The sequence below is a fragment of the Cnephaeus nilssonii genome (assembly GCF_951640355.1).
Source record: "Cnephaeus nilssonii genome assembly, chromosome: 11".
Classification (NCBI taxonomy): Eukaryota; Metazoa; Chordata; class Mammalia; order Chiroptera; family Vespertilionidae; genus Cnephaeus; species Cnephaeus nilssonii.
The window spans coordinates 72,128,768-72,147,388 of NC_137082.1; the positions used below are offsets into that span (position 1 = coordinate 72,128,768).

An 18,621-nucleotide genomic window follows, 5' to 3' on the forward strand; every position below is an offset into this window, starting at 1 on the left:
AACAGAAGCTCATATTTTCAGTCTGCTGCCAGGCCCTCCTTCAGGAAACAGGGCCCCACTTCCTCCTGAGACTTCTGAGCCAGCATCCCAGGCCTCAGGTGCCTCCCTCCACCAATGGAGGTTCAGGAAAATCAGGGCGCACAAAGGGTGTGGCTGATATGGGCTTTCCCCAGCTCAGCATAGGCTCGTATATGGGTACGTGGGTGTCATTGGCAATGCGTGCAGCTGCGCTGGCTAGGAGGGAGCATCCTAGCACCCACTCAAGGCACATGCCTGTGACATCACCCAGGCTAGTCCTGCATGGGCCTGTTTCTGCCAACACTCATGCTTCAATATGCCCGGCCCCCACCAATACCTGTGCCTGAGGTCTGGGGAGGTGTCTTGGCACACATGACCCTCTGGCGGTGTGGGCCTGACCTCCCAGGTATTCCTTTACTGAACATTTAGAACAGTACTTAGCATATAGTAAGCCTAATATAACTGCTTTACTCACATTGTCTCATTTATCCTCATTGAGGTAAGTACTCTCATTATCCCCATTCTACAGATGAAAAACCAAGGCACCGAGAGACATGTCCATGAAAACACAGCTAGGAGGTGGCAGAGATGGGAGTCAAACCCAGGCAGCCTGGCTCGAGTCAATTCTGTGTTACTCCCATGTAGGTATGAACATTCTATTGTGTATCCTCACCCCTTTGCATAATACCCACACCTGATGTTTTCTATTTTTAGTTATTTGGTGAAGTGCTGTCACAGGTTGGGTTTCTTTGGGAAGCAGATTCTACAGAGGTTAGTGTGCAGAATGTTTATTAGGGAGTGCCCTTGGTTGGGATCAGCACTGTGGAAAGGAGCTCCAGTGGTGCAGTTGGTTAGCGCGTGGTACTTCCACGGCACTGTGGAAGGAAGACGCACAGGGAGAAGCTGTGATGCAGGCCAGTCCCCAGGGAGCCCTGGTCAAATGGCTCTCTGCTGCTGAGGTGACCTTAGGGAGCTGACAGCTCTCTCAGCAGTTGGGGCAACAAGTGCATCCTTGTTGGGGAATCTGGGTGGCACACATCACTGTGCCCACCACAAATGTATTCTTTTCCAGCCCTTTAAAAAAAGTTTAGGGTACTTAAAACAGGATAAAAATATTGTAATACAGAAATAGGATTTGCAGTTATAAAAGAACTATAGTATGGTTAATATGGGTTAACATAGCTGCTGTGACTGACAATCAGATGTAGCTGAGCTTCCTCGTAGCCAAAGCAAAAATTCTTTCTATTCTGATAACTGGTAACTTAGGGGGAAAAATTTTTCCTAGGGATGAACTATAAAAGAAGTTTCTCATATGAACACTTATCTGTTTGAAATAGTGGAGAATGCTCTCAACAAATTTACAGCAAGTGCTGCCAGTTTGTTTGTTTCTGGTAATAACCTTGAATAAATATAGAAGGTATAACAGTATAGCTTAGTGGAGCCCCTTCCACCATTGATTTATAGATTGGCAGTGTCTAATTTGATCCATACATAAAACTTTATCCCTTTAAACTATTCTTTAAATTTTACTCAGTTTCTTATGTTAGATGTCTAACCAGCCCTTCTCAAGGGTTTGTGAGCCAGCTTGCACCTCGGTGGACAGCCAGTACTTACTAAGTACTCACCTCAGTGCACCTTGAGCTCCTCCCCACCTTTGGTCTAGGCTCCTTGACCTCTGGCCCCAATATCTATCTATGCCTCCTACTTAGTCGTGGGACCTCACACTTCTTAGGTCAGTGATGGGCAACCTTTTGAGCTTGTTGTGTCAAACTTCGCCAAAAGACTGAGCATAACTCGGGTAGTGTGTCACTTTGAGGAAAAAACATTATTTCGCAAATGTTTCATCCTCAGGAGCAGCAAATATTTCATCCTCTGCATGCGGCCGCCTCAGCGGCCACGTGACATCAGAAATGGCTATGTGTGTCAGTGCTGACACGCGTGTCATAGGTTCGCCATCACTGTCTTAGGTGATGTCCTCCTGCTTTCCTCCTCACCTGGAATGTACTCTCAGCCCCTTAAGAACCTCATGTTTTCTATCATTCAAGGCAAAACGAGGCCTGGCCCAGCCACTTCCATGGACTCTGCTCTCTCTGCAGACCCTTCGTTGCCTCTGCTGATGGGTCTCTATACTGGGACCCAGAGAGGCAGGAGAGCTGGGCTCCAGATATACCTTCTTCAGGGAGGTGGCAGGGATATGTAATTGCTTCACTAAAGGAAGAGAAGGGGAGAGCCCTTGCTAGCCACTGGCTCAGGCCAGAGCAGACCTATTTTTCTGCTTTTCTCCTAACAAATACTCCTGGTGCCTCCTCTATAGCAGTAACACAGCAGAGATGGATCAGACCAAGTTCCCACTCCAATAGGGGTCACAGAAATGCCAAACAGGACAATTCATTGTGATAAAGACCGCTGGGACCTTGAGAAGGGACACAGACCTTACCTGACCTAGCCCTTTGATGTCTGTGGGGTTGGAGCAAAATGAGAGACAGAGTATATGCCTGAATACATGGCAGGTCCAAATATAAGGTGATCACTCGTTTTCCCAAAAATGTCACTTAAGGTGTTCTGTGATTCAAATGACCACATATAAGCTTATTTAGTTACACATACATATCTTAAATCACGTATTATTTGAAATAATATATTAATTTGTGAATGTTACTTTCTTGACTCTTATTTTTGCAGTAATAATATTCAAACTCTTTACATGAATCTTTCATTTCTTTGTAGAAATCACTAGAGCCACTTTTTGAGTCATCTAATATAATTTCTGAAAGCACATCACTTTGCTGCCTTCTAAGTTGAGAGCACTTTTGAAAAATCAACTTTACTGAGAAATAATTTGCCTATAATAAAATGCATCTATTTTATTTTTTAAAAATATATTTTATTGAGTTTTTACAGAGAGGAAGGGAGAGGGAAAGTTAGAAACATCGATGAGAGAGCAACATCAATCACCTGCCTCCTGCACACCCCCTACTGGGGATGTGCCTGCAACCAAGGTACATGCCCTTGACTGGAATCGAACCTAGGACCCTTGAGTCCGCAGGCCGACGCTCTATCCACTGAGCCAAACCGGTTAGGGCAAATGCATCCATTTTAAGTGTAAAATTTGGTGAGCTTTGGCAAATGTATACCATCCAATCAAGATGTAGAACATTTCCCCTGCCCCCCATTTGGCCATCACTAATCTACTTTCAGTAAATACAGATTAGTTTTGTCCATTCTAGAATTTCATATACTTGAAATCATTAGCCTGTGCACCACTGTGTCTAAGTCCAGCATTAAGTTTTTGAGATTTGTCCACATTGCTGTAGAGAGAATACTTTTTGAATCATTATGTGATGCTATCACTGGGAATCTACACTAATAAAAGCAAAAAATGCTAATTGACCGTACCTTCGCTATGCCCACAGCCAATCAGAGTGAGTATGCAAATTAACCCAACAAAGATGGCGGTTAATTTGCATACGCGGAGGGAGGGAGAAGTGAAGACTGAAGACAGCATAGAAGGAAGAGGGAGGGAAAGCGGAAAGCAAGGCAGCTGCCAGAGGGAAAGCGTGGCCACAGCGGCCGCAATGGTGGTGGCGGCAGGCGGGGAGGGGCGGGTGGCAGTGGCAGGAATCTTCCTGCAACGGGCCCCTAGTTTTAAATAAGCCTGACTGCCTTTTTGTATAACATTAAAACACGTTTCTTTTCCATTCTCCCATAGCTATATATTAGTATTCAGTGGGTCAGACTACCCACAGACCCCTTCTATAATGTTTTGACACAAATCTTAACTCTATAAGGTTATCCATAAATATTTCAGTGTTTTTTCTAAGAGTTTTTTAAAAACTATATATAGAACTATAGTACCATTATCAAACCTAAAAAAAACCCAACACTATATTGCTATTTAAAATGACCGTTGAGAGGTTTACATGTAATACTTAGGATTGTGAGAAATAATTACTAAGTGTGTGGTCAATTTCTTTGCTTCCTTGTTTACTGATTTCGTCATGGGACTACTTATAATCATCCAAAAGTAGCTTGGCTGAGGTCATCTTAGGGTAATGTGTTTTCTCCAAAAAAAGTGCTTTTTGTTTCACAACAAGTTTAGAGAGCATCCCATTATATGAGGGATTTTGTAAGGACCAAAATATAGAAAAAAAGTTTTAAGTTTTCTGTGGGGAAATACCTATATTCAGAGTATAAGGTAGTAGGAGGCGATTTCAGAGTCATTAATTTATTGGACGTGTGAGAAAGAAATGAAGGGTGATGGCTCTCCAGGGTTCCGGTTGAGGGACAGAGTGGATGGGTTTCACCATCCGGCTTGTAGTAGGTACTGAGCTCAGTTCTAGAGATCTGAGATTGAGTAGCCCATGACCCCCGCAGAGATGTAGTTGGCAATGTGTCTGGAGCTCAGGAAAGGGGTCTAGGCTGGAGCCTTCACGTTCAGGTGTGAATGAAACCGGGCGGCCGTGTGAGGAGTAACTGAGAAACAACAGCCTGATAGGAGCAAAACCAGAAGGTGGCATTGTGGAAGCCAGAGAGAAGTGCTTTAAAGAAGTGCTTCACATATTGTATAATTTCACATTATGTGCGATGTCCAGTAAAGATAATTTACAGAGAAAGACTAGTGAAGGTTGGAGGTAAGGGGGAGGGGGAGAGAGTTCTTACTGGGCGGATGATATTCAAAAACTGATTTATAGTGATGTCTGCGCCACTCAGTAGTTACCAAAAATTATGGTACATTTGAAATAGGTGTATTTATGATACATAAAATATACTTCAGTAGAGCAGTTTAAAAAATAGTAGTCAACTGCCCATTTACTGGTTTGGTCCCTCCTTCATTGGTGAATGTGGTCAGCTGGAGAAGGGAATTGGGGGCAAGATGGAGAAGCTAGTTGCAGTGGGTGGGGAATGACAGGGTTGTGTCCATGACTCATTCCAGGTGCTTGTTTGTGAAATGGAGAGGGTGGGGGTGGTGGCTGGAAAGGGCTGGGAGTTGTGGTTTCTTTTTTCATGTTTTAAATATGTAAGAGGCCTCAGGTAGACTTGGCAGGGAGAATGGACAGGACCTGCTGACCAGATGTGAGGGGTGTGGGGGAAGAGTAGGTCAGGAAGCACCAAGCTGTCTGGCGCGGGTAGCACATAAAGGCAGCCTCCCTTTGCCCTCAGCTGGACTCAGACATCCCAGAAAGGCCTGACAGGAGGGAGTTGTTAAAAAAAACATAGCTGGGAGGAGGGAACCAACCAGTGGGTGAACAGGCTAGGGAGCCGATCTCCTGACTCCATGCTCAAGCATCCTTCAGGGCCCTTCACATCTGGCCGTCCCCTACCTGTTCAGCCTCTTCCTCATGCCCAGTAGCCAGGCCAGCTTCCCATTCTCTGGCTTCCTTTCTGAGGCCTGTTGCCACCATTCAGGATGCTCTTCACAGTTGTTCTTAACCAGCACCTAGTTGCCCTGCACCTGCCTTCAGAAGACTGGAAAAGGTAGGCACAAGTTCCTGCTCACTAATAAAATCTTCTCCCTGATTTCTGATTGTGGACCAAAGTTTGTACCCTAGTTGAGGCAGGTCCTGCTCAAATCCCAAACTTGAGGTCCACTTTCTCATCACCCACCCACCAGTCATAAAGCTTATCAGTTGGACACTGAAAGATCCTCTGTTGCTATTCCTTACATTCAGTGATGTAGCTATACCACCAAATTAAAAAATACCTGGCTGCAATACCTTGTTCCAAAGCCATGGTGGCTACTTAACCTCCTTTATTCCCTGGGGTGAATGCTACCCCCCCTTACTGGCCAATGAAATGCAGGCTGCCAAAAAAGGAGCCTGCTCCTCCCCCACCACCGCCCCCCGGTTATCTGCAGTGGGCCCAGCCTCTGGGAGTTCAGAGACTATCAAGGAGATGGCTCTGCTCCAGAACATACTTGCACGTGCTAGCAGGCGGGCCTACAGCTAAGTGACCAAGTCTGACCACTCTGGCCTTCCTGCTCCATTGGATCCAGAGATCTCATCCTTCATGCTGAATTCCAGACTTCGCTGTAACCTAGGATGAGGAAAGGAACAATTTTTGTAGGGTCCCTGGTCAGCCTGGGTCCCAGAGCACTGGGAAATGGTCACAGATCACTCTGTCTTTCAATCAATCAATGCAGGGAGAAGTCTGCATTCCACCAGAGAGAGGGCTTCTGGGATCCAGTGTCCTAACTGGCTTAGTACCCTCAATTCCTGCCCTCCAGTTAAGTCTAGCCACACAAGCAAACCCAAAGAAGCTCCCTACTGCTTCTGGCCAGCACACATGGAAAGTACTCCCAAAATCTGCCTACCAAATTAACTTGCTCTAACCTTCTAATACAGTCCCTGCACCCCATCTGTTCTTGTAGACTTTCTGCACTCTACCTCACTTCCTGGGCCTGCCTTCATTCTAAGGGTGTGGACTTTGGCTCTCCTTTGACCTACACCCATGGCAGCAGGACTCCTGGGGAGGGACCCACTCTTGCTGACCCGAGCAGCCAGACCAGACCACTTCCATACCAAGTAAGTCCCAACCCCAGAGTCTCACTCTGGCCTGGGGCCCTAGATAACAAAGAGGCAGACACTTAGTTTCCGTTAGGTTGTAGGAATTTATTTTAAATAACCTACAGTTGATTAAAAGGGAATTCATGATAAAAATAGAAGATACTTGGAGAGATGTGGGAAATGGACTCTGCACGCACACTAAACTAACAATGCCTCTAAAACTAATGATTATAGCAAAAAAATGTTTTCACATTAAAATTCTGCTTTTTATGAGTTCTTTTTTTTCCATTTTTTTTTTACACAATTACAAAAGAAAAAAATAAAAGCCCTAAAATCTTGATTATTTTTCTCTTTTTTTTTGGACCAAATACTCATTTTCCTCTAGATTTATTGACCTGTGACACTTTTTATACAATAAAATCTTTCAGGTGAAAGACTAGGGTTTAAAATGAAAAAGATGGTATCTTTGAAAGGGTACAGAAAATGCTCAGAACAAAGGATGATGGGAAAATGGTTTCAGTCACTGATCATTTCATTATCCTTAGACTCACTCACCCCTCATCCCTCCCCGACCCCAATCTACACGATCTTTAAGATCAAGAAAAAAGGTTTAAATATTTTAAAATAATTAAAAAGAAATAAAAATTCACATTTAAAAAGGAACACTCAAGTCAGGAAATATTTTCCCATCATGCTTTTCTGTGAACAGGTGTCTGAACCAAAACACTGCCGATGTCACAACTGCTTCAAGTTTAATGAAAATTGATTCCCATGACAATAGATATTGACAACTCTTAACAGGTGCGCCGGGTTTTTGTTCTACTTAATTTTAAATTCCTGAAATGGGGGCGAGGGGAGGGAGTTTAGGAATTCATTTCTATTAAAATATAGAAGTTATTGCAAAACCCTAACTGTAAAAACGCACCAATATAATCGGATTTTGTATACAGTAGCTAAGAGAATCCAAATGTGTCGTGAAACAGCGAATTTGTCTGGCAGAACTCTGACAAATTCCCATCCACTTGCCCTCTTGAAAATAAAAACAAAATTCAAAACAAATCATACAGCTAGAATTTTGATATCTGAAATATTTTTAAATAAGTTGTCCATAGGACAACTGGCTCAGCTCTCCCTTATAATATCTTCGGGTTTATCTTTTCTCAAAGATGTTGGTTTGTTAAGACTTGCTGCCTCTCTCCCTCAGGTGTGAGGGCAAGTGAGGCTCACAGTTTATCCATCTTCTCCAAACCACACTGTTCCTTTTCACAGAATAGCTCCTCGAGACTGGCTAGAACTCATAGTCCTCGTCAGCCATGTCAATAGCCCAGGCAAACTTCTCCCGCTGGGTTTTGTTGTAAATTTTCTCAATTGGGACCCCCCACTTCTTGCACCTGCAAACAAGGGAGAAAAAGGGGGGTTTAGTGTCTCTGGGAGCAATAGCCCAGACCTGAGGCCAAGGCTTGGATGTGCTGCCTTCTCCTTCACATGCATCTGGTGAGAACGAGAATTCAGGTGGTGCTCAACTCATTTAACTTTGACAGTGACCTCTAAAGTAGTTGCTACTACAAATGCACAAATGAGAAAGATACAGATAAAAAGATTAAGGTAGAACAATTATGTTCTCATGCAGCTAGTGAGCACAGAACTGAAAATTGAACCCAAGCATCTGGCTCAAGTCCATAGTGCCTTGCAAACTAACCAATCCCCTGGCATCAAACAGGGCAAAAGCAGGGTAGAAAAAGGTCTAGAAGAGTAGGTGCCACAAGGATGATTCTTCTACCTAGGCCGAGAACTCAGCAACTCAAGGTAACTAATAAGCACCTTCATAAAAGCCACTTATTTGGGGATATTATTTTATGACTGTGTGTGTAGTAGGGGATGGATGAAGTGAGCAAACCATAGAAAATTTATCTGCCTTTGTTAAAAGGTCCCTCTAACTCTTTGTATAGGTTGCTCAGATCTGTGTTCTCATTTTTATTTTTTCTCCTTGTCCCTACCTTTCCTCCTTCACTTGTAAATTATTTTATTGAAACACTAGAGGCCCGGTGCATGAAATCTGTGCACAGGTAGGGTCCCTAGGCCTGGCCAACAAGCAGGGTCCATCAGGGCCTTCCGGCTGCCAGCAAGGGCCTTCCTTTGTTCCACGCCGCCCCCTGGTGGTCAGCGCATGACATAGTGAGTGGTCAAACTCCCGAGGGGACACTTTGTATATTAGCCTTTTATATATATATATAAGAGATTTTGTTGAAGTGAGGGGCCCTTTTATATTTTTCCTTCAATGCAGGTGAGGAGTTTCTATTATCTAGGATGGGGACTGTACCTGCCTTTTTAAAACATATGTAAACACACTCAAAGGCAGTATAACAGCATTGACCACTGAAGTCCATCCAGAATATTCTGATGCTTTCACAGCATGCACAGGCTGGCAGAGGTTTTCCAGAGCACTGGAAGTGCACAGTTCTCTCATAATCCCGCCACCCTTTTCAAACCAGTAGCAAAGTGCTCAATGCTTACCAAGCCACTGAGATCCTTGGATCCAGATAATTGAGTTTGGAGGTTCCCAAAGCAATCTGCTTATTCTCCTCTCGGTCTGTGGCCTGAACTTCAAGCTTCATCAACTGTTCCTCCAGTCTCTGCACAGCCTTCTTCTTTGACTCTACCACCCTGGGAGAATGGATGTCATCAAGAACCAGGCCTGGCCTCTGGCAAGAACACTGCAACCCCACCCTGCCACTTAGGGGGCAGTAAAAGCAGAAAAGTCCCAAGTACAGAGATTTCCAAAATGCATCATTCTGCAACCCTAGAAAAGCTGGAGCCCAGAAACCTGGCCGATATTACACATGCTTTTTTCTCTCAACCAACCCCCAGCTTTGCACACCACTAGGCACATACTTCTTGGTCTTTGTATCCTTCATGACCTTGGCATCAGCTTTAGCACTTTTCAGGTCTCTTCGGGCATCTGCTAGCTGTTCCTTCTTGGCATCAATCTGGGTGGGGGAAGAACATCAAGCAGTTTTAGGAGTACAAGATGCCCAGAGAGAAGAAAAGAACTGTATCACAGAAGATGAAACCTAGACGTCTCCAAATGAGCATTCTATAAGCAGAGATTCAGGGCTCCACTAAGCCTGATGTTCGGGAAGAGAACCTGCTGGAACCAGGAATGTGGGTGCTAATCTTTTAGAGATGAATGTGGCCATAGACATCTGACAAGAGGGCTACAGACAAGCTATTTATCCAAAGGAACCTGAGCCAGGCCCTAGCCTTCATTCCAAGAATGCTGCAGCTGAGACAGGATCCTTGCATTGACTGAACCCACTTCATTTCTTAGATTCTGCCAGCACTCTGGGAAGGAGCTGTCAGCTTCTAGAGAAAAAAGGATGTGTGAAGAGAATATCCAAGGGACTAAAAAATGGCAACTAAAAGGTCAGCTAGTCCGTTCCAAGCTGATACATGGCATGCCCTGCCTTTGGCATTCTGTTTTCAAAAGGAGAGGGAGCTAAGCCCTGGCCAAGTGGTTCAGTTGGTTGGAGCATTGTCCCATACATCAAAAGGTCACAGGTGCAATTCCACGTCAGGGCACAAACGTAGGTTGCGGGTTCAGGGCATGTATGGGACGCAACCAATAGATTTTTCTCACATTGATGTTTCTCTCTCTCCCCTCTCTAAAATCAATAAACATATCCTCCGGGAAGATTTTTTTAAAAAGATAGAGGGAGCTGAGACAGGAAGACAATTAAAGTAGTATTCCTCAGAAACAGAGATTTGAAAACATTTTTAGCAGTGGACCTCTTTTTCCAAATGAATCTCATCGAGTCCCAGTCTAGAAGAAAAAGACCAGAGCAGTTGCTTTTCTTGCTTGATAGAGCCCTTGAAAAACACCTCTTGAGAACCTAAGCTTTTTCTCTGAGTTCCTGCTTGAGGATGGCAGCAGGCAATACCATGGAACTAGAACCCAAACCTGTGAACTTGCACTGCTGAGTGCAGGTATCCCAGACCTGCTCACCTTGCTTACCTGGGAGGTCAAGGGGACCTCTACAGAGTAAATGCATGCCTGATTCAAACACACTGGGCTGTTGCTCTCAGCCTAGAATTGCCTATTAGATGCACACACACACAGCCCCAGATTGGAAACAGAGGCTACTATTGTGAGACAATCATTAAATGCATTTTACTATGAATGGCTTACTTCCAACATTTATGTTGTCCCAAGGCAAACTGAAGGAACTGATTCTATACACAAAAGCATCACAGACACCATTAGCCAGATTCTTCTTAGGCTAAAAATGCAACACACTACAATCTTTTAACCATTTCTGTGAATGCTAAGTTGGCAGATTATGTCAAATTCTCTCAAAGCATCAAAGGTTCCATTGATTCACTTGGCAAAGGGGCGTGTGTTTGCTTTGTGGGCACACAGGAGAGGGTTCCTGGGCTTGGAGGGCTCGTCTGGCAGGCAGCCTGGGCTGCCCAAGCAGTGGTTCCAGAGTGAGGTCAACAAAAGACCTCCTCATACTCCAGGGAGGGGTCTCCTGAATTAGGTAAACAACACCTGAATATTCATGCTTTTATTTCTGGCTCAGAACATGAGGAGAGTAAATGATACCAGGTAACAGCCATTTAACAGAGTGGCAGGAAACGGGAGCTGCTAGGAAGGGTGGTCTGTAGGGTTCTTTGCCTGCCAACCATATGGTCCAAGGATTTGAGAGCTCTGTGGACACATTCATTTACTGTGGACATATGCATCCCTTCAGGTAAGCTAGATAGCACCGTAGGTTGTGTGTATCTTTTGACCCAGATGTACTATTCCTGGGTATTTATCTTGAAGATATTTCAAGAGAACAAAATTTCATGATGGGCCTGAAAATATGTATGTGGTCTCACTCTACAGCAGTTTTTAAACTCCAGTTGTCCAAGTACAGAATTCTGTGAACATGGATGGAAAAATATCACATCTGTAATTTCATCAACCTGTAGTTGAAATTCATCATTTCTCCTCCAATTATGTGGGCAACAAACTACAGTGATGTGATACAATTAGTACCTATGATTTTATCAGCAATAGATAGTACAGATATTTTCATATCAATAATTATTGCAGATCTCTTAAAGTATCATTTATATTCATTACTACCTTGAAATTTACAGGTTATTAGAACCACCTTACGATTTTAATAATAAGGAAGCACATTTATTACTATATCAGACTTTAAAATGTATTTGGTAAGTATATTTCATAATAGTTGGTTTCCTTTTATAACCCTGTGTCTGTCAGCAATGAAAATTCTCACTGTGGGTTAGTACATGAGAATGGATTAGATCTGTAGCCACTGCTCACACAAAAATGCTCATCGTCAAATGTGCAGTGTGTCTTGTGGCTTAAAAGTTCAGTACCAGGCAGAGTCCGAGGAAGGAGAAAGGCACATAGAAGAGGAACAGTATCTATTTGTTTGCATGTCAGTTTCTCCCTAGCATTCAAAAGATGTTTGAAGAAGAGCTACATAAAATAGGATTCCTGTGGAATGTGCAAAAATAAAAATAGTTGTGCTAGGGGGGAAATTAACTATCATTGTTTCATCTTTTCAATTTGATGCAATCTAATTTGGAAATAATTGTATTTCTGGGCTGTGGCAAGGAATTGTGAAGACTTTATTATCCTCGTGTATAATAAAGACAACAATTAGCAATATTTCAAAGAGGGTACATCAACCTGAGCTTTTCAAAATGGGAAGTGGCCAATGCAGAACTTGTGCGCAGAGAATGAGCACCTCCTGAACAGTCGGTACCGGGCACTCAGTGTCTTCCTCAGAGACAACTACTATCATAGTTCCATTAGCTCTAGTGTGGACCTTTCTTCCAGAACGACCCAGAACTGCCTTCTGATATCTCAGCCTGGAAGGCTGAACTAAAAATGCCTTTCGTTTTCGGAATATTAACTCATGGCAGACACAGTTGTCTTCATTTTGCTACCCTACCATCCAGATCCAAAATACCTTAGATTGCAAGTTCATCATGGACTTCTCAAAAGTTTTTGGTGGTGCCCTCTGATGGTTACAAAGAATTGCAACAGCTCGGTTGGCACGGTTATAAGATAGGATCTTCGCTGGGATGTTCTCATCCGCTGTACAGAAAGAAACGTGACGGTAAAAAAGAGTGAATTTGTACAACCAGAAAGAATACACACGTGCCTTCCCAATGTTCCATCCTCATGATTTTACTGGCTCTCACGTCACTCCAACGATCAAGTTTCCCCAAGCCACCAATCAGTTCAACATCAGAGGTCTATACACTCATCTGCTTGCTGCAGTGCCCGCCTCCCCCAACCTACACACCCAATGTAACCTGAAGAAAATAGGGAGGACTTGGGACAGAAAGAAGCCAAGGTAGAGAAGATAAAGGGACCATAAATTTTACATTTTAAAACCCCAAGGCAATATATATTTTTTAAAGTACAATAAGAAGTGTTAGCCAAGGAATTTTCTTACTTGTGTCATTCTTTATCCTGCCCTAAAATACTGACCTTCTATATATCCATCTTTGGCTTTTCTGGCTCATATTCTAAAACCATTGAACCTATTTATAGAGGACAGTAGGAATTTAGCAGTGACTGGGCTCCAGAAAAAAAGCTTGCAGATTGTGGTGAAACCTTCTGCAGTTGGTTTTTAGAATTCAACCTACTCATAAGGGAAAAAATTGACAGAAACCTCAAGGAAAGGATTTGCTCTGATATTATTTTAGTAACCATGACAACCTACTCTCCAATTTAACAGAACATTACAGCACTATGTCTTTTCTCTGTGAGCTTTAAAATAACACACGTATAAAACAGAAAGTTCAGGCATTTTCAGAGCAGATAGAAAGCCCCTGTCAGCATTCCATAAATTGAAACTAGAAGCTGGGGTAGAAATGGGGGAAATGGCATTGGTCTTATGTTTATACAGACTAAGCCTTAGCTCTCTATTGGAGGGATGGAGGGAAAAGTTTCCAAGCACAATGTTAAGAGAAAACGTGGAACAGATCTAGGACTTAGCGGAACAAGGGCACTGGGCATCACCAGCAGGGTGTGGGCCCTGGGTGGCCAAGCAGTACTTACGGGCTGTGAGTTCTTTTAGCTGCTGCTGTAGCGTGATGGAGGCATTGTAGGTACGGAACACCTTGGCAGTCAAGCCCTCCATGAGATCCTGAAGATGCTTATTTAAAATAGCAGTCTGGATGAGATAAAGCAACAAGGATGTTGGAATTTATGGTAAAAGCCACACAACCCCGCCCCTTCTGGCAAGCTCGAGGACACTGATGCCAGTGCATCACGACCTTGCCAAGTTTACTGCTTTGCCAGACGGAAGGTAGGAAAAGCGGAAGAGAATTATGGAACGTAGGGTTCATGATACCTCCCTAAGATGTACTTCAATCTTAAGCAGGCCCATAAAACAAATGTGTCCTTCCCTGTTAACATCTTCCCAGATAAGAGAAGGAGGACAGGTCTGGGGTCTCCAGAGGTGGCTGGGATCCAGCCAAGGGAAGGCTTGCAGGAATCAGAGGAGGATAAAGGCAGGGTCTGTTTACCCTCGTTTTAGGGCTTTGGCCCTGGATTCACTATGTGCCCCGAGGAAGGAAGAGCATAGAGGATGCCACAGGGTAAGCTGAGGGGAGAGCCCAAGTCACCCCAGGCAAACCTCTCCTTTAGGAGCTTGTGGGCTCTGGCTGGGCCCCTCTTCAACCCAGTGCACTTTGTCCACTCACATTGAGTCTATCAAAAAGATCATCCTCAGGCTGTTTGTTCTCCATAAATAGTTGTAAGTTCTTAAAAACCTACAAGAAATAATTATTATTTTTAAGACCTTTACTTTGGAAACAATTATAACTTTAAAAAAAAAACCACAAAGCATTAGGGGCACCACATTCTTTACCCAAACTCATTTACCATTTGTGCAGTGTGCATGTCTGCTCGCTCTCTCTACGTGTGCACGCGCTAATTAATCTGTTCTGAACAATCTGTGGATACTTACACAGGATAGAGATTCACAGTATTTATCAGCTTCATAAATTTACAGTGATACCTTTTTATCTAATCTGTTCATATTCCAATTTTGTCAGCTGACCTAATGATATCCTCACCCTCCAACCCCCACACCCAGTGTGGAATCCAATCTAAGCTCAGGATTTACATTTAACTGCCAGGTCCCTTTAGCTTTATTTCATCTGGAGCATTTCGCCAGCCAGTAAAGCCCACATACTGATGAAACCTCAGCCCGAAGGGCTGGATTACTAGGATCCTACACTCTGTAGGTCTCTGGTTAAAGCCCAATATGGGGGGAGGGGAGGTGCACTGAGCTGCAATACCTCTTCAGCTACAGGCTTAGAGATCTAAGGACCAAAAGGCTACCTTTTCACTCAGTCAGGACCTGGGGAGAAGTTGAGCCAAGCAACAAATGACAAATGTGCAACATGACCAAGGGATATGGAAATGTGGTTACATCATTAAAATGACATCGTGGGTTCAATCTTATGCTGAGTTTGTTGTGAGGGCCAACCTCTACAGCATACTCTGTTGAATACTGCTATGGGAGATGGCCCTCATTCCCAGGAAATGGGGGTGAGGGTACGGACACTAAACAATACCTCTCCCCTCTCTTTCAAGTGTTTTTCTAGTGCCCAGCAAAGCACAGAGCACACAAAAAGCACTCAACAAATGCTTGTTGAATGGATGGATGAACAAATAAAAAACAGGCCACATTAACTTACTCGTTTCTCAACAGGGACTTTGTTGTAGTATCTGATCGAGTCCTTCCCAAGGAAGTCAAACTCGACCACATATTCCTGGCCATCCAACTCTGGGTGCAGATTGATATGCTCCACGCGCAGTGAGCAGCAACCCACAGTGTCTGCTGTTTCTCCTTCCTCTTTCTCATTGCCTGCTCTCAGAGCAAGCTGTCCCAGGAGGAAAAAGTGAGAGAAGATATAAAGATTAGCATGAATGAAGAAACTTGAATCTCAACACGATCTCTAGGAAACCAAAATCAGAATCCTCTCAATTCTCTTTGGTGACAGAGCATTAGTCTGCAAGGCCTGGGAATTCTGGATTCTGCATTGTTGCTTCTTCCTCTATAAAATGAAGTATGAAGAGTCATGGAGATACTAAACTTCCCGATAAATCCAACCTCTTTACACTGTCTTCTCAACTGGGAATGGAGGAAAGGAAGAACTTTTTTTTTTTTTAAGCAACAACTGAGGGAATGTTTCTAATCTTGGCAATCAGACGCAAAAAGTTAGTTTCTTAATTTTGCTTAATTTTTGAGACAATTCAGAATTTGTGCTCAAATACTATATGAAGTACAAAACTGGTGGGAAAAAACATGGAATCTTTTCTTCTAAAGAATACTGAGAAACTGATCTCCAGAACAGTCTCTCAAACTGTAGTTGTGATATATTAGCAGAATTTTAACCAATTTTAAGGGTTATAATCTTGTATTTTTAACAAGAAACAGAAAAATATCAGAATTCATTGCTCGTAGGACAGCAAAGGCATTGCTTTGTGCAACTTTTGTTTCAGTTATACAAACACAAATATAATTGTGTTGGGATGTGATGTCAATTATTTTTGGTGGCTCATAGAAAGAGTTTGAGAATATCACAGCATTTCCAGCATATTCAGGTTCAGGCAAACTCTCCTATCAGGTAGACTGTTCAGACAGCACCAGATGTGGATTGACTCTCTCTCCAGTTCTACCCTCCCTATTGGACCAGAGACTGAATGAGCAGGACCCCGGGTGTTGGCTTGTCACCACCTCTCCAGTACTTAGCATGGGGCCCAGAGGAGTAAACGCTCCCTACATCTTTGTTAAGCTGAACACATTAGGCAATGTGACAGGCAGACGCTCTCACCTTGTCGATGAAGTACAGGGCAACAGCTCTCTGCCGGACTTTCATCTCTTTGGACTTCCAGTCTTCTCGATACTGGTTCCGGATCTTGTCCACACACTTCTTCAGCCTCCGAGCGGTCTCGTATTTCTGCCAGTCTTTCTCACCCTGCAAAGACCCAACCCCAAAGGTGGATTGCTTAGGGATGGTGAGTAAAGACAGACTAAATACCCAAGTTCAGGGCTCTGCACCAAAGAGAAGAAACTTGAGCTTTTAAGCAAGGGAGAAAAGCAGTGTACTGAAGAGAAATTTTCAGGCCTTTAACCTGATGAGAACTCATGCTGTCCCGTCTCACTATCGAGCTCAACTGACTCCTAATTACTAAAAAACTAAGAAAGCCTCTTGCTTCCACTTTTTGAAATGTTTACGTTCTTGGGAAAAGCCCACATGGCATGTCCCCAAAATGACTTCTGTCAACACAAAGAGTATAAACACCCCCATCACAGTTTTACTGTGATGCAACAGCAGTTTTCCACTGGAACTGAATTTCATTAAATTCACGACAGCCATTTAGTTTGATGGAAGAGACTGTCAAGGAAGCAGAACCAAAGATTACAACATGTAATTATGAAGGAACACAATGATTTCTAGGAATAGCCGTAATTACACACCATTTTCTAACTTCTGCGTTTAAAAATATTCTTGATTAGACTGAGGGAAATAATGTTACTGGGAAGTCTTTTCTTTGTAAACATTAGAGCTTTTTGTGGAAGGTTTAAAAATTGAATTCTAAAGCAAATTAAAGACTTTTAAAAGGGTGTGAAAAGGCTGAAATCTTCCATCAACAGTGATGGAAGATTTCTGCTAGCAAGGACTAATAGTATCAAGTGAGAAAGGTAAGGAGGGAAAAAATATCCAAGAAATCTAAGAGCATCAGAAGTATTACCAGGCCTAAAACACACTATATGACATGAATGCAGGGATGGAATTTCAGAACCCAAGAATATGCTCTTAATTCCCCCAACCCACAACAAAAGAGTAGTAGTGATTTTACCCACATATGCCTGCTTCCTGCCTATGACACATGGTCCCTGAGATGTAAGAACTGTGGTCAAGGTAACTGACCCAAGCACGCAAGAGTGTGCGGAACATGGAACAAGAAATGTCTTCTACTTCTCCTAACAAACACTCAGAAATGGAAGCTCACTCAAGTGTGCTAAGGAGTTGTCAGCACCCTCCCACACTGAGTGTGGACTAGCTATATGTATTTGTTTGGCAATAAAACAAGAGGTTTAGTAACTATATGTTGTTGTGGGTGGATAATTTAGTCGTTGGTAATACAGAAGAAATATCTAAGCAGACAATGGAAAGCTGAAAATTTCTCACAGATTTTTCTCAGTACATTTTGACATAAGAGTAAGAACAGGTGTGATATAAGCTGTCCTTGTGTACAAGTCAGTAATACATCTCCGTGACATAACACATAAGATTAGACACGGAAGGCTCGTCTGCAACAATATAGTCTCCAGTTCAGGAGTGGGCTTCTCTCCCCATACTCTAAAAGGCACAGAGACCTACCACAGCCTGACTCTGACTCTTCCAAGTCCTGTAGAATTTATTTCCTCAGTCCCTTAGTCATGCCACTGAAACAAGGTTTAGAAAACCCAACAAATAATTCATTCACAGAGGCTACCATGAGCCCAACTTTTCCTCATATGTTGGTTGGGCTCCTGGTACAGGGAATCCAGGATTCTCTCAAATAAGGACCCAGTGATGGGGATGAGGCAGAAGCCACCTTGTCTAGGTCCAGCAGGGGAAGGCGGGCCTCCAGGAAGTATGTTTATACTCGCTGCCTTCAGTGTCCCTGAACAGAATCCAGAGTAAAATGCACTTGAGCAGGTTTTCTCAGAATACTTGTAAAAAATAAAGTATCTATTTTGGTCTTCCAAGCCAAGGTTTTTATCAAAACCATCTCAGGAAAAGAAGGTGTCCACTGTAGAGGGGCTGCCTTTAACCCCTTGTTCTCTTCCCCTACTCAGTCAACCCTCTGTAATGGACAAGAATCCACTGCCCAGCTGGTGTGGCTCAGTGGCTGAACACTGACCTATGAACCGTGAGGTCACAGTTCAATTCCCTGTCGGTGCACAGGCCTAGGTTGCAGGCTCGATCCCATCTGGGGCATACAGGAGGCAGCCTATCAATGAGTCTCTTTCATCATTGATGTTTCTATCTCTCTCTCCCTCTC

The 18,621-nt window shown here is 43.4% G+C and overlaps 1 protein-coding gene across 1 annotated transcript in view; it reads right to left on the reverse strand.

The window, feature by feature from the left end:
- Positions 1-6,553: 6,553 nt before the first annotated feature.
- Positions 6,554-18,621, reverse strand: part of TOP1 (DNA topoisomerase I) — an 85,223-nt gene continuing 73,155 nt past the window's right edge. Inside the window, exons 14-21 of the mRNA XM_079783695.1 lie at positions 16,401-16,544; positions 15,261-15,446; positions 14,259-14,327; positions 13,612-13,726; positions 12,512-12,639; positions 9,414-9,508; positions 9,036-9,185; positions 6,554-7,912 (exon numbers count right to left, since the gene is read on the reverse strand). Coding sequence (XP_079639821.1) covers positions 7,810-7,912; positions 9,036-9,185; positions 9,414-9,508; positions 12,512-12,639; positions 13,612-13,726; positions 14,259-14,327; positions 15,261-15,446; positions 16,401-16,544 — 990 coding nt within the window. The 3' untranslated portion in view covers positions 6,554-7,809. The remainder of the gene's footprint in view (positions 7,913-9,035; positions 9,186-9,413; positions 9,509-12,511; positions 12,640-13,611; positions 13,727-14,258; positions 14,328-15,260; positions 15,447-16,400; positions 16,545-18,621) is intronic.